Source organism: Nelumbo lutea, chromosome 2 (assembly GCF_056320005.1).
Source record: "Nelumbo lutea isolate HS-2025 chromosome 2, American lotus-T2T, whole genome shotgun sequence".
NCBI lineage: Eukaryota > Viridiplantae > Streptophyta > Magnoliopsida > Proteales > Nelumbonaceae > Nelumbo > Nelumbo lutea.
In genome coordinates, this window is record NC_142685.1 from 3655834 (window position 1) to 3670306 (window position 14473).

Genomic DNA, 14473 nt, shown 5'->3' on the forward strand with positions numbered 1-14473 from the left:
TTTTTTTCTTCAAACCAAACACAGCTTAAAATGACAAGCACCAATACATGTTGGTTTGATAGAAAAAAAAAAAAGAAATAAATAATTAAGGGAAATTTTCAAACCGAACACAGCTTTAAACTATATTAATATTAATTCTTCCCCATGGGCGTCATATCATCAATTACCCAAGGGTGTAATGGAATCATGGGCCCAATTAATAGAAGCCCTCAAACGACTTCTCCACCCTAAAAAAAAAAAAAGAAAAATAATATTTTATTAGTTTAAGAAAATAAATATTTTATGAACTTCAAATGCCATTTATTCAAGTTTAAATAACATGGTTTGAAACCATAATATTGAAAGGTTAAAAGACTTGTTTTTTTTTTTTTTTTTGTTTTTTTGGTAATAAGACAGACTCACATGGTTGCATCCAATCCAATCATTCTCAACCTCAGCGATATTGTTCTTCCATCTTCAGTTTATCTAGATGTTTAGGTTATGTTTGGTTTGAAGGAAAAGGTAGGTAAAGGAAGGGATAGGTAGAAAAATCCTGAATTAAAGGTTTACCTTCCTTTAACTTATATTTTTATGGGACTCACAATTTTCACCTTCTTATTTCTCCAAAATAGAAAATGATGTATGCCTTTGGTGTAGCTTCTATTTATTAAATAAATTGACAACTAGGTGCCACATAGCAATTGAGTGATTGGGGAAGTGTTCAATTAAAGGGAGAATGATGGTTCAGCACAAGGTTAAAATTCATAAGCACAAAGTACAGTTGGGGTAGGTGCTAGCTTGGAATTGATGCCAATTAATGAATCGGCATTAGTGTATAGGGTGGGGATAATTGACCTTTTGAAATGTTATAGATATGCAATGAAAATTATAATTCTGTAATGGGCCTTGATGCAACACGATCTTACTACTCCTTGCTGGAGGATGATGTGGCTTCTAGTCGGGTGGCAAGCTAGGTGAATTTATAAGAAAGGATCAGAGAACCTAGGGTGGCTAACTCGGTAAAGTCACTCCGGTGCTTAAGTCAGTAAACTGATGCGAGCTGAAAAGCTTTGAGAGCTTAGACAGATAGAGAGATAGAGAGTAGAAAAATCACGCGTACCTTGCACCATTGGGGTTAGTGCTTTTATATACTGAAGTAGTCGTGGAGCTCGCGAAAGAGCTCCGGGATATCCGGGGTGTGGAGATAGAGTCTGTTCCGCTTCCGAAGGAGTAGTATACAGGTAAGGCTTGTCGTTTCACTTTCGACTCCGGCGGAGTCAGGATGAATCATCATCGTAATCTCGATAGATCCGGGATTCGTTGGAGAGACCTCTAGAGTTGGTTACACAGGAGTCAATTACGTGGCGATTCGAGTTGTTGGTCCCGAGCTGGCACTTCAAAATTTTAGTTCCGAACTGGATTGAATATCGAGGTGCCTCGATGATGAGGTGAGTCTTATGCCGAGGTGGCCCTACAACGAGGTGATCGAATACCCAAGCTGAGTTGTCACCTCTTAGTCAGGTCGTGTCCACGTGTCCCCTTTTCGCTAGTCGGGCCAATTCACCCTTCATCAACTTGTCCATATTTTTTCATAAATTAAAACCTTTTGTAAATACCAATGTGTAAGGATGAATATGATGAAAAAATATTGATTTGATGATGAACATAAAAAAACATCAACAAACAAAGCACACACATTATTATTATTATTATTATTATTATTATTATTATTATTATTATAAGGTTTTCAAATTATAGCAAGTAAAAGTAAGAAACTTTTTGAATAATTTTTAAAAAAAAATGAAGTCATTAAAAATACAAATGATGAATGAAAGGTATTAGTAAGTTTTAAAGTATCAATATGTATCGATCGATACGTATCATTCCGAGACCCCTCCAATATGCCCGTACAGTGGGTGTATAGATCGGGGGTCTGACCGATTCAGGGTGGAGGAAATCTAAACCAACTCCCCTGAACCGATTTTAGAAAAATAAATAAATAAAAACTAAAATAAACAGTATTGATTCGTTCGATACGCCCGTATCTATATTCAGTGTTACGAGCCAAGTAGCCAACTAACAGGCCCTTAGACCATGACCGACCCACTGCACCAACCAAACTCTTTGCAAAAAACGAAGAAAAAAAAATGTACAGCATTCAAATGATCAAGAACCGTGCTCCTTTTTCTTTCCAACCAAAGTGGGCACTTTCCATTTAATATGGACTAAGTGGCTACCAATAGAACTTCTTTCTCATCCGTCTTCAATGGTGAATCCGTACTGCTGCGCTTCATTTTCCTCGCCTGCCTACGCTGACGAAACAGCTGAAAATTGAACAGGTTCAAGTCAGAGTCGTTAAATATCTGAGGCAGCAGCACCGGCGTGCATTTAATTCTCGCCCAAACCAAACTATTAACTACGCTTCTGCAACAATAATCTCATTTATTGCTTTTTAATCTCTCCTATATCATGCATTTGTTTTACTTCATCCGTCAGTCTCCTGTGATCATCATATTTTTCTCCTCCTTTCTCTTCCGTTCTCCATTGAAAGTGGAGGACTGGAGGAGGAAAAGAAAAGTACAAGTATTCCCTCTTTTTTCAGGAGATAATTTTTCTGAGCTTTTATTTTTTTTCTTTTTATATATTTCCAATAGCTTTGTGTTTTCGAGGGGTTTGGAGAGATGGGTTTCTTTTCAGTGGTGACAGGGATACCTGGTCCAAGTGGGTACGGATCGGCTTCAACTGCTGAGCAGGTTACAGCGGGGATTGATGCAAGAAATCTCAGTGCTATAGTCACTGGTTAGAGTTTCTTTTCATCCCCACCCCCTGTTTTCCTCTGTGTAGTTTTTTTTTTTTTTTTTTTTAATTTGTTAGGGTAGAGGGGTATCGGCTTTCAGTAATTAATTAGTTTGTTACTGCTGGTTTTGTGTTCCTGTTTCAGTTCTAAAATGATTGCTTAGCCTCTGACATGAGTTTTTAGGTTTGCGCGCACGATTCGTTTCTTGTTCAGTTTCTACTGTGATTCTTTCCTTTTATGCGTTTCTGTGGTTTTTGGTTGCTGATTATGCACATAGATGTGTACGACTTCTTTCACATCCATCGCGTTTTTTTTACTGTTTTCAGTTTTCCTGCTTATCGAGGACTTCACAGTAGAGAAACCTCATTTGGACTTCTGTTAACCCTTGAGAATCCATGTTTTGATTCCTAATTTGTAATGGATAAGCGATCTCACCATCTCATTATTGGAGTCTAAGCACGGGATTTGCTACTTTAACTTTAATGTGTCATTATTCAGGGCTCTGGTAACAACTTTGTTGGGTATCCCATTTTGATTCCCCTGAAATTTGTTGTCATTACGTTGATTCGGTATCCCTTGAGGATTATAATTGTAGTTTGAGCATAAATTAAAGCCTTCGTGCCTTTATTTTCGTTTTCTAATTTAAGGGCTGCTTCTTATTTGTCTTTCCTCGTTTCAATTCGTCACAAATACAAAAAGGTGGAGCGAGTGGAATCGGTCTGGAGACAGCAAGAGTGTTGGCACTTCGTGGGGCTCATGTTATCATTGGTGCAAGAAATGTGGAAGCTGCAAAAGAAGCTAAAGAGCTAATTCTCAAAGATAATGCATCTGCTCGTGTGGAGGTCTTGCAACTCGATCTTTGCTCGATGAAATCAGTTAGAGCATTTGTAGATAGCTTCAACGCTCTCAATATTCCCCTCAATATCTTGATGTAATATCTCCCCAAATCATCTTCTTCCTCTGTATTAGAAATAGATGAGCTTTTCTAATTTTTAATGCATACTTTCCTTGATCATTTCAGAAACAACGCTGGCGTTATGTTCTCTCCTTACCAACCTTCGGAGGATGGGATAGAGATGCAGTTTGCAACAAATCATCTTGGTAAGTGAAGTGCGTATAGAATTAATTAGGATTGGATACTTGACATATATATAGCTCTCTCACTTCTCTCTCTGTTGCTCATTTGTACAGCCATCCCTCTTATCCGTGTTCTGCTTTAAGATTCATTTCTGGTGAGATTGATTGGTTTTCACTCTTCTTGCCAGGTCATTTCCTCTTAACCAATCTTCTCCTTGATAAAATGAAGACAACTGCAAGAGTTTCTGGGGTCGAAGGAAGGATTGTGAATTTGTCATCAATAGCACACGTCTACACTTACGAGGGGGGAATACGATTTGAGGGCATCAACGATGAATCTGGGTATGCTACTTCAGATGATTAGATGCATTCCTCTTTCTTATTCTTTTTGGTTTTTCCAAATCCTTTGACCTTTTGCTCAAATCAGATATTCTGATAAAAAGGCATATGGACAATCTAAACTGGCGAACATCTTACATGCCAAAGAGCTCTCTCGTCGCTTACAGGTAAATTACCAGCACTTCCTCTTTTTTGAATGTGGCGTTGCAAAATTTACAAAAAGATTATAATATTTTAAATAAGTATCATGGTTTTTTTAACCTATAAGAACTAAAGACGAGATCAAATCAGCCTCCCACAACGTTCCACAGCATATCCCCACATTCCCATTATATTGGGAATATCTGTTGATGATGATATCATCATTTCTGATATTATCATCGGGAGATGTGTATTATGTGCTGTAGGACATTATGAGGGGCTGATTTAAACTGACTAAAGACATGCAAACCATAGGAAGGGAATACCAAATAAAGAAAATAAATATTCCAACTTAATGTTGCGAGGGGATACAAGGGATACAATCTTAGAAAGTAAATCTATAAATCAAATTACTTATATTTTCCACATTTTCAATTATTCCTTGAAGCTTTAGTGTAATTTCTCTTGTTCACAGCCAAAACCCATCACATATCATGTGTTATTTTGGGGAAATAGGAGGGTGGAAGTTGTGGGTCTCACAAATATATTTTCTTTATGTATTATTTATCATTTTAACTTTTTCATTTGAAATATTTAAAAAATGACTATTTTAATAAAAAGGTCATTAAATTACTTATCTAAGAATCAAAAGAAGGCATGCAAGTGACAGAAAATAAGCGATATGTACTCACTTACCTAGGTAAAAAAAACCTAATGGGGCTTTAATTAAGCTGTGTTTTGGATTGATAAAAAATAAGTGAAAACCTTCCCTTAACCCACTTTGTTACTCTTACTTTTTTTGTCAAGCCAGACATATCCTTAGTTTCAAAAAGTTTCACAAATTGCTTTGGAAGAGTTTGAGGCACATTATTAATGTATGCTATAACTACACATGGCATGTCCCAGCCCTACAAGATGGGATCTTAAATTGAATGTCTTTGTCTGGGAATGGGCTAATAGGGACTATCTGGAAATTTGTGCATATGTGCTGCCACTTAGAAGTGCTTCCGGTTGCTGTGAGACCAAAAAGAATTAAAGCACTGTAAAGAAATGCTAATTGAGAAATGAAATAGCAATACTGCATGACCAAGGTTCTCTTAACATTGTGGTATTTGAACCGTTGTTGATCCAGATGGTCAGATTGTTTGGCCTGGGAATCGTCTAGGAAATTGATTTTATTTTACCCCAAATTTAGTTTTTGGCCAAAAATCGTTGAATCGGTCAATAAATTATTGACTTGGGTGGTTGAGCCATTGACTCGTTCAACGGTTTTTTATCATTTTATCATTTTAATTATTTTTTATTTTTTAAAATTATTTTGTCAGAACGAACTGTCTATTTGGACTAAACGATTGAACTATTGACCCAAAAACCAGTGGTCAGAACGATTCCGATTCTAAGTAATTTTTTAGAACATTGCTTAACATCAATATGAAATCTAATTGCAAGCGTTTCATCATACTAAGAGTCAAGGAAACCACATAATGGATTCTTGGGATATGCTTGTTGCTTCGCCTAAATGTAATGTTATGAAAACCTTTGGAAACTTTGATTAAATCAAATGGAAGTAAGAAAAAAAATGGACAAGTAGACTACACTCTGCCTCAGAATTTTGAATTCCACTGTAGATCTATGAAAATTCAAAATTTCAAACACCTTCACCTAAACATCAATATTTGTCTGTGTATGACATCAATTTCGAGCTAGCACCTACCCCAACTATATAGTGGAGCTAGGACTTGTGAAGGTGGACTGAACAGTAAAACCCCCAAAAAAAAGAAACTAAGGGTTCATTTGATTCACAATTGGAATTGGAATTGGAATGGTCCATTCCCATAATCTGTTTGGTTCAGACAGAATGGGAATGGAAATGAGAATGAACAGGAATGAGATTTCATTCCCAAAGGAGGGGCACAGAATGGCCATTCCCTCAAATGAGAGAATGTCATTCCATCAAGAATAAGAATGAAATTCTGATTCCATCCAATCAAACAGTTAGAAGTAAAAGGCTCTTCGATTCCAATTCCAAACCCCTATTCCCACGAACCAAACGGGCCTAAAACAAGACACTTATTCGAAAATTAATGCCACGTAACATGAAACAATGCCAACAGGCATTTCCTCCAACCACGACAATTGTAGAGACCTGTCATATTAACTGATTTTTTATTTCAACCATCGGTATTTGGTATCTAGTTGAGATCATATATGGCAGTTGGTTTTAGGAAATATTGAGTCAAACTATACCACAAATTAATCTATCAAAAAAAAAGTATACCATAGATTACAATCAATTCAACATTAAATGTCCCCAATGCAACAATGCATGCTCCTCTAGACAGAGTTCAGATCTGCTAAACAAAACAACTTTGGGCACATCAACATTTTATGCCATAGGTTTAGAAATATTTTATTGAAGGTTTTACACTTTTACATTGCACATATTTCATATTTGTATTTACACTCTTATCGCAAAATGAGAATTAAGTATTGAAAGGAAGGTTTTTAAAATCGGATTAGACGGGAAATCTTTTTGGGGTCTGGTTTTAGGGTTAAACGGTCTGATCATTCAGTCTGAATTGATAACTTGTTCTGGTAAAAATTTTAAAAAATACAAAAAACAGTCAAAAACTATTTTTGGGTTAAATGATTCAATGGTTCGACTGTCCGAGTAACAGTTTGTTGAGGCAAAAAACAATTTTAGGTAAAACCGAACCGATCAAATAACCAGTTCCCGGGTTTTTTTTATCTGACCGTCCGGTCCAATCTGTTTTCGAAAACATTATTGAAAGCAAGTGGTACAAAACTGCAATGTGTTAGCACTGTTCTTATTTGTTACTAGGATAACAAGTAACAACAATAGTAGTTTTCTTAACGACTAAATATACGGTTGTCGTTCAGTCGGCCAATGTAGGAAAACAGATGAATAAGGCTTTGGAAGTAGAAACTTTTTTGATTGATTTTTTTTTTTATTATTATTATTATGGAGCTACACATCCGGGGTAGCCCATCAGCCTCCCTTAACCCCCAAACTGGTAACGGGATTTGATATCAGGTCTCTATTTGGACAAGTGATAGATCCTACCATGATCACTGTCAATTAAGTAGACCTCTTGGCTTGCTTGGTCTGACCCGTTCTTTGTCAGGTCTGAGTGTATTTTGAGACATGTGGGTTTGGGCTCGGGGTCCATTTGACCAAATAGAGCCATAACACAACGAACCAGTTCGCCATTGGTGTTTTGAATTTGAAATAAGTTGGTAGCAGTTGATGCGAATTCTATCTTCAATTTCTACATCATCTATTTACACAGATCAATGTCATATATAAATCTGTCTTATTGATTTGCCTGGTGTAGTTAAAATTTGAATGGGCTACTCAACAACATAACATAGATGATTTCTGAATCAATTAGTGAGACAACCCAATGAGCCTTACCCTATACTTTGCGTCAGCATTTCTTATACCATAGCCTTTTACTTTCATACTATTATTACACATTTAACATTTTTTTTATTATACAGCTTCTATCCTATGTTTATACCTCATCTGTATATTCGTTTATTGAACATGTTTTGTCATTTGGAAAACAGGAAGAGGGTATAAACATTACAGTGAATTCTCTTCACCCTGGGATAATAATGACAAGCTTGATGAGGCACTCTGCTCTTCTGATGAGTATGTTTTCTTTAACTTCTGAAATAGGAATACCAATCAATTAAACTACGGAGAAATGAAATAATATCATCAATTCTAATTTTCTATTCTTGCAGAGGTTTTAAGATTATTTACATTTTACTTCTGGAAGAACATACAGCAGGTAACCAACCATTTCTTTTTTCTCTGTCAAGAGTTTGTATGTATGCCTAGATTCCAACAAGTTTAGGGAATTGACGAAATAGCTTATCACTATACTAATTCCTTAAGATGTCATTTTTATGTCAAATAATATCCTACTTCCTAGTTCCTACATACACTAGAGTCTACAGAAATTGACTCTAAGTTTGTCCATTTATAGTTTTATTCTTCTCCGAATTCCAATAACAGAAGTTTTGGTAGCCAACAGGATACAGAGAACAACATGAATTAATGGGGATGTCTCTAAATTTACAAGGGGTGGGATTTGTATATCAACATTATTCTATCTATAACATGAATGGATGTATTAAGTAGGGAACATGAAAAACACCTTTCAACAATGAGGGATGGGTACTAATTCTTACTGATCGCGCAGGGAGCAGCCACTACATGCTATGTTGCGCTCCACCCAAGTGTAAAAGGAGTAACAGGAAAGTACTTTCTGGACTGCAACGAGGTCAAACCAAGCACGTTGGCTGCAGACTGTGAGCTGGCAAAGAAACTGTGGGATTTCAGTGAAAAGTTGATTAGCTCTTCTCAAAAGAGTGGAAATTAGTGCTACTGTCGAGACATACCGATGAGACTAATATATATCGTTTTTATCCAGAAATATAATATGGAAGTAGTATATAGAGTAGGGTTTGGTATTTAATTTGTTGCTGGTCCCTCGATCCTGGTCTATAACAGTATTCTGCCTCTGCGTGGTTCTTCGTTCACTCTTATTGTAATCCATGGATTTCAAAAAGAGTTGGCTGGGTGTGAGATTTAATTAGTTTGATTAATAATTAATCTATCGGAGATATAAAATCATTTGAAAGAGAGCCTTCTTATTCGCCTTATTGCATGGCTCCTCAGTTACATATGTTCCTCTAATCTGTAACCAGGCTGCGCATGCTTTTAGCCCAGACATGCTCTTTCCCGTAATTCTTCTCAAACCTGGTCTCGTGCTCCAGAGTTTCTCTCCTCACTCTGAGCAAAAGATGTAACTGAGATTTCTTAGTTGAATGAATTTGCCTGCGGGCTTTCAAAAGAAAACCAGGTACAGCTTACAACCTCTGATGATGAAGAAGGGCGACAAATAGGGGTGTCAATGGACGGGCTTGGGATGGACTCTGTCTGAATTTAAAACAATTTGAATTGGTTGGATGGTCCAATAATATATATTGAATTGGAGCAGTCCAGACTTAATACTCTAAAGTATTTCTGGGATTGGATTGAATCTGGTCCATCTTTAATAGATTTATATTAGATTGGATCGATCGAATTGAACCAACATCTGGTCCATTGACATTATGAATACTGGTGTCAATGGACTAAATTTGAATTAGACGCAATCTGATTTAAAACTAGTATGAGCAGGTTGGACGAATTAGACCAGTCAAGGCAAAATATTCAACGGATTGGCTTGAACCTGGTCCATTACACGTAATGGACTCATATTGAACTGGATTAGGTTGGACGGATATCTGTCCATTGACAGCCCTAGCATTCTAGCAACAACAAACAAGAGTAGTCGATTAGGTTGTTGAGAAGGATTTCGACATGCATGGCTGTTATGTCAAGAAACACTTGAAATTCGTTCATTAGGCTCAGTGTGGACGAATGTATATAAGGGTGGCGAGTGGAGTGTTTCATGAGTTATATATATATATATATATATATATATATATATATATATATATATATATATATATATAGAGAGAGAGAGAGAGAGAGAGAGAGAGAGAGAGAGAGAGAGAGAGAGAGAGAGAGAGGTGGCGAATGGAGATTTTGATGAGTTATTTAAGTTTGATTTGGTTTGGTATATAATTCGAGTGAGTTTCCAGTCAAAATCGAATTCGATAAACAGACTCGTTTGTTAATCGAATCAGCTCAAGCCCAATAAAACTTGATTCATAAGACTCGCGAGACTAATATCATATATAAATTATTCAGCCTCTAACCAGCAACCTAGACTAATATGAATATTAAAAAATAACAAAAACAGTGCACTTGGCAATATTTATTGGAAATACAAAATCAGGTTTTGTGGACGATACTATTAGCGGTGTTTTGTTTCCTATTCTCAGTTTTCTAAATGGTGTCATACTCATTGATATAGATAGAAATAATAGTTTGGTTGGTGCACCTCAGTCCCCACGAGGACGCATGTGATCTGTTGAATTAAGCTCATAAGCCTGGACTCCACCGGAACCAGTCTCGTCTTCCCACAAGCCCATGGCTCGAACCACACACGCCGAACTAGCAACAACAACGGCGGCGAAGATAGGTGGAACGAAGAAATCTATCTTAGACCTTTTGAAGAAGTGAGCCGGCAAGCACAACACCTCTCCCGGTACATCTAGCGGAACCCTAACGGTGCCCTGTTCCGACTTGCACGCACGAGAAAACCGAGACGATGGAGATATGGCCGACACGAAGGCGATCTCCGGAGAGAAAGAAGCCAGCACGACGGTTACCGCCAATGTAACTGTCCAAGCGGTGGTATAGAGTAGCAGCGGCCGCCGCGTCGTCATCTGCCGGAGGATAGATTGAACGACGAAAGGAAGAGACATGTATGTACTGTACTATTCCAAGGGGTGTCTCTTTTATTTAGGATCTTCTCTATCGCTTGTTATCTATATATAATATAGATGATCGAAAAGAGAAAATAAGGGGAGGAGCAGATGAGAATCTAATCTCAATTTCTTCTTGATAGAACGATAGTTGCAATTGAATGATGATGGAAGAGGAGAGAGAGAGAGAGAGAGAGAGAGAGGGAGAAGAAAACACGACGTTTGATCTGGTATGATATGTATGATTTACTCAACGTTTATTTTGTGTGATGGGTTCAGGGGTGATGATGGCTTTTATGTGTTATATCATCAAATCAGAAGAAAACATTTATCTTGTTTCTGTTTTTGCTTTGTCTTTCTTCTCGCGTTCGCCATTGTGGTTCGGATCAGGTAGGCACGACGCCGTAAGCACGTAAAACCGGCTGCCCGTTTTACGGTTTTTCCGGTCCACTTCTGAAAGATTTGAACATCGATCTTCTTCAATTATAAATTTACAACACGCCCAGGTGGAGGTGGATGCGACACGCGTCCTGGCGATTTCGGTTTGAATGATAGTTAACACGGATATGCTACAGTGTTACCCAGGTAAGCAAAATTCATCGTTACATATAATCATGAGTAGTGGAAGAAAAAGAAGATAAAAGATATATGCATCTAGTGATTTAAATTTAAGGTTTTATCAGAATTTATAAAATTAATATGTAAAAGTTAAAGAGGGGTAGCTGCTTCTGCTTGTAAAAAACCGATGCACATGTTCGTTTGAGAATTGAGATAAGCAGTTGGACGCTGATGATCAAATTAATGTGATTAGGTATGAATAAGTGACATGAATCGTTGACGAAGTAGATAAATATCAATTTCCCTGGGCTCAAAGTATGCGATATTATCGGCATTAATAGATGGGATTTGGGATTCTTCCAAATACCCATTTTATCTCGTGTATTGGTGAGGCTAAGAGCAGCAGTGAAAGTTGGGGTTTGGGATTCTTCGACTACTCTGCAAGGAATGGAAACTCTGTTTAGGAGAGCAACCTGAGTAATAAGTGATCTTGCTGTCACTCATATCAAGGAAGACGTTATGAATGACGAGCTTCACATGTTTATGAGAAGTATATACAAATCTGGTCTCATTGTTCGATTAGATGTCACACTTATCTTCCCTTCTTCCACCTTAGCTTCCTATTTGGCATTTCTTCGATTTTTTTCTTCTATAATTTGGGAAAAAAATGAATCGTTCTTGAAGTTCATCTGTCGTTGCAGAGACAAACGCATAATCATGGTACTTGAGGTTCCCGGAGTGTTGGATGTTGGGATAAGTGTAAATCTGCTAGGAAGTTGGAGGTGAACCAGGCGAAGACTGTCATATCATCGGAGGCAAATCACAATGGAACTTCTGTAGTAAAATGGAGAAAGAAAAAGTTCATCAAACATGATAAAGAAGCAAGAGGGAGTGCTATGGCCAGACTTGAAGGAATGGAAAGGCGGTATAGCATGGAATAACCATAGAGCTTTGGTATTTGTAGAAATTCATTGACAAATATTTACAGAGAAGTAGATACTTGCTAAAGATCAATTGCTTCGGTTATCAGAAGAGGAGGAGAAACCTGTGCTTGGGCTTGGTAAAAAATATTGGAGGCAATTATTAATAGCAACGCTATAGTGATTGTGAGAGATAATAATAAAATTTGTGGTTTTAATATAACCTAATTTGTGAAATCGGATAGGAAGGAGAAGAAGGTGGGAGAGCCATGGAGGTGGTAAGTATTAGTTTTAGACCATACACGTGGATGAGTGCCGTCAGTCTGTAACTCCGAAGGACCCAATGCAGAAAAACGCTCTGACATTAATAGAGGTAATTTTGTAATTTTCATAATTTTCTATCGGAAGTTTTATTATTGTCAGAAACTTCAGGTGAGGTGTTGCACTGCACCCCCTACTTTGTTAGGTAACGGTTTCTTTTTCCGACAAAAAAGAAGATCCCTTCAACGTATTTATGTCTTGTTTCCTTCTAAAATCTCGGTATTGCACGAATGGGATGTCTCGAAGATATCAATAATTAAGTTGCACCCATCAGAAGTTCTTTCATTTTTTTTCCAAGGAAAATTTCCCATTACTATCCTGTACTTTAGGTTTATTGTAACTTTGGTCCTTAAATTTTAAAATGCCATGATTCAGCACCCAAATTTTTAAAACATGTTAATCTAGTACTTGTAATTAACCATCTCATTAAACAATCATTAAGTGTCTTTGAGTGTCATCTAATTTTCTTTATCAACCATTCAAACGTTGATGAAAAATGAAGAGCTCCAAATCCTTGTCTCTTCCATTCAAGAAAGTTGGAATCACATCTCAGTGGGTTATGTGATGGATCCAACTTTTTTGAATAGAAGAGGCAAGGATTTGAGATTGTTCAATTTTTACCAAAGTTTTTTATCATTTCTGATAACTTTAGCAGTAATTGATCTTAAACAATGATCTACCAACAACCAATCCTCTAAAGTCTAAAACCATAATTAAGTTGATGAAAAAATAGAAGGAAAAAAAGTAATATCCAGAACAATTGGTTACTCATGCTTGTCTGAACATATATACCAATTGGTGGTAGTTCAGTTAGTAGGATCTCTAACTGGTAGCAGATACCTGGGATCAAATCCCGCCACCAATATGGTTGTGGGGTTAAAGGGATGGAGAATGGGCTAAAAACCAAATTTGCTCCTCACAGAGAACACTTCACACCAATCTCACAGCACTTACAAGTACACATCTAGATGTTATTCATAGAAAGATATTCCCAATGCACAGCTGCAACATGTTGTAAGATTGGTGTCAGTTGTGCTCTATGAGGAGCAAATCCGGGATTGTCCTGTGACTAAATGCAATCTCAGTTTCAACCATCTGTCTCAAGCCTAAAGTACCACTCAGTGTACTTAGAAGAAATATCAACTCCTAGTAATCCTCCACAATAACCAAATATCAAGGCAATATCCCCGTCCCCGCCTGCTCCATTGGCCATTGCCAGTCCTATGTCCCTCCCATAATGGAGGTGCTGAAATTGGTATTTATCAAAATTTATGGGTGAATTCTGATTGGTCAAAGTTTCAGTACCATGTCTTTCCATTATCATAAAATTTTCCTTTAATAAAATTCAACTAGAAATGTTGCTCATTGTTAATATGGGTCACATCATTTGAAGAGATTAAATCAAATTTTATTTATTCATTTTTATTTCAATAAGTTTTTGGTAGATATATTTTAATAAAACTCAACTAGAAATGTTGCTCATTGTTAATATGGGTCACATCATTTGAAGTGAGTAATTTTTTATAATGAAGATAATTGTTCCCTTTTTAAAGAATAAAAATAACCACTTCCTAAAATCATTTTAAGTTAGATTTTATATTTAATTTAAGAGATTAAATCAGGTTGTATTTATAAAATATTATTTCAAATTTTCAATAATTTTTTTGGTAGATATATTTTAATTAAATTCAACTAGAAATGTTGCCCATTGTTAATATGGGTCACACCATTTCACACCATTTGAAGTGAGTAGTTTTTGAGAGTGAAAGTAGTGGCGGAGACAGGAATTTCCTTTTGGGGGACCAAGTTAAACAAGAAATGGGGCAAGAAGGTTTGGGTCTATTATAGATAAGATAAACATTTTTTTTTTATTTTAGGAGTTGGAGAACATTAGAGAGTGATCCTTAACATTTCAGTTCAAGTTTTGGGG

At 36.7% G+C, this 14473-nt stretch overlaps 1 protein-coding gene and 1 long non-coding RNA gene across 3 annotated transcripts; both read left to right on the top strand.

Moving 5' to 3' along the window:
- Positions 1–2086: 2086 nt before the first annotated feature.
- Positions 2087–9006, top strand: LOC148868133 (short-chain dehydrogenase TIC 32 B, chloroplastic-like). Its single transcript, XM_088969396.1, has 8 exons — positions 2087–2778; positions 3476–3707; positions 3798–3877; positions 4042–4195; positions 4281–4359; positions 7925–8009; positions 8105–8151; positions 8566–9006. Exons 1-8 carry the CDS (start codon positions 2661–2663, stop codon positions 8743–8745), a joined length of 975 nt encoding a protein of 324 aa, XP_088825522.1. The 5' UTR covers positions 2087–2660; the 3' UTR covers positions 8746–9006.
- A 1427-nt stretch (positions 9007–10433) lies between these two features.
- Positions 10434–12354, top strand: LOC148868134 (uncharacterized). 2 transcript variants are annotated; one of them, XR_016107156.1, is made up of 4 exons: positions 10434–10744; positions 10888–10974; positions 11139–11329; positions 12004–12354. It is a non-coding gene; the product is annotated as an uncharacterized LOC148868134 (long non-coding RNA). The 2 variants fall into 2 exon arrangements; XR_016107157.1 differs by lacking the exon at positions 12004–12354 and having other exon boundaries at positions 10636–10744; positions 11135–11264.
- Positions 12355–14473: the final 2119 nt, after the last annotated feature.

Excerpts from the sequence above, each read along its gene's own strand:
- LOC148868133 (XM_088969396.1), top strand. The coding sequence starts at position 2,661 with ATGGGTTTCTTTTCAGTGGTGACAGGGATACCTGGTCCAAGTGGGTAC. Across the intron at positions 3,878-4,041 it reads GTTTGCAACAAATCATCTTG|GTCATTTCCTCTTAACCAAT; the intron begins GTAAGTGAAGTG and ends TCTTCTTGCCAG. Across the intron at positions 4,360-7,924 it reads AGCTCTCTCGTCGCTTACAG|GAAGAGGGTATAAACATTAC; the intron begins GTAAATTACCAG and ends TTTGGAAAACAG.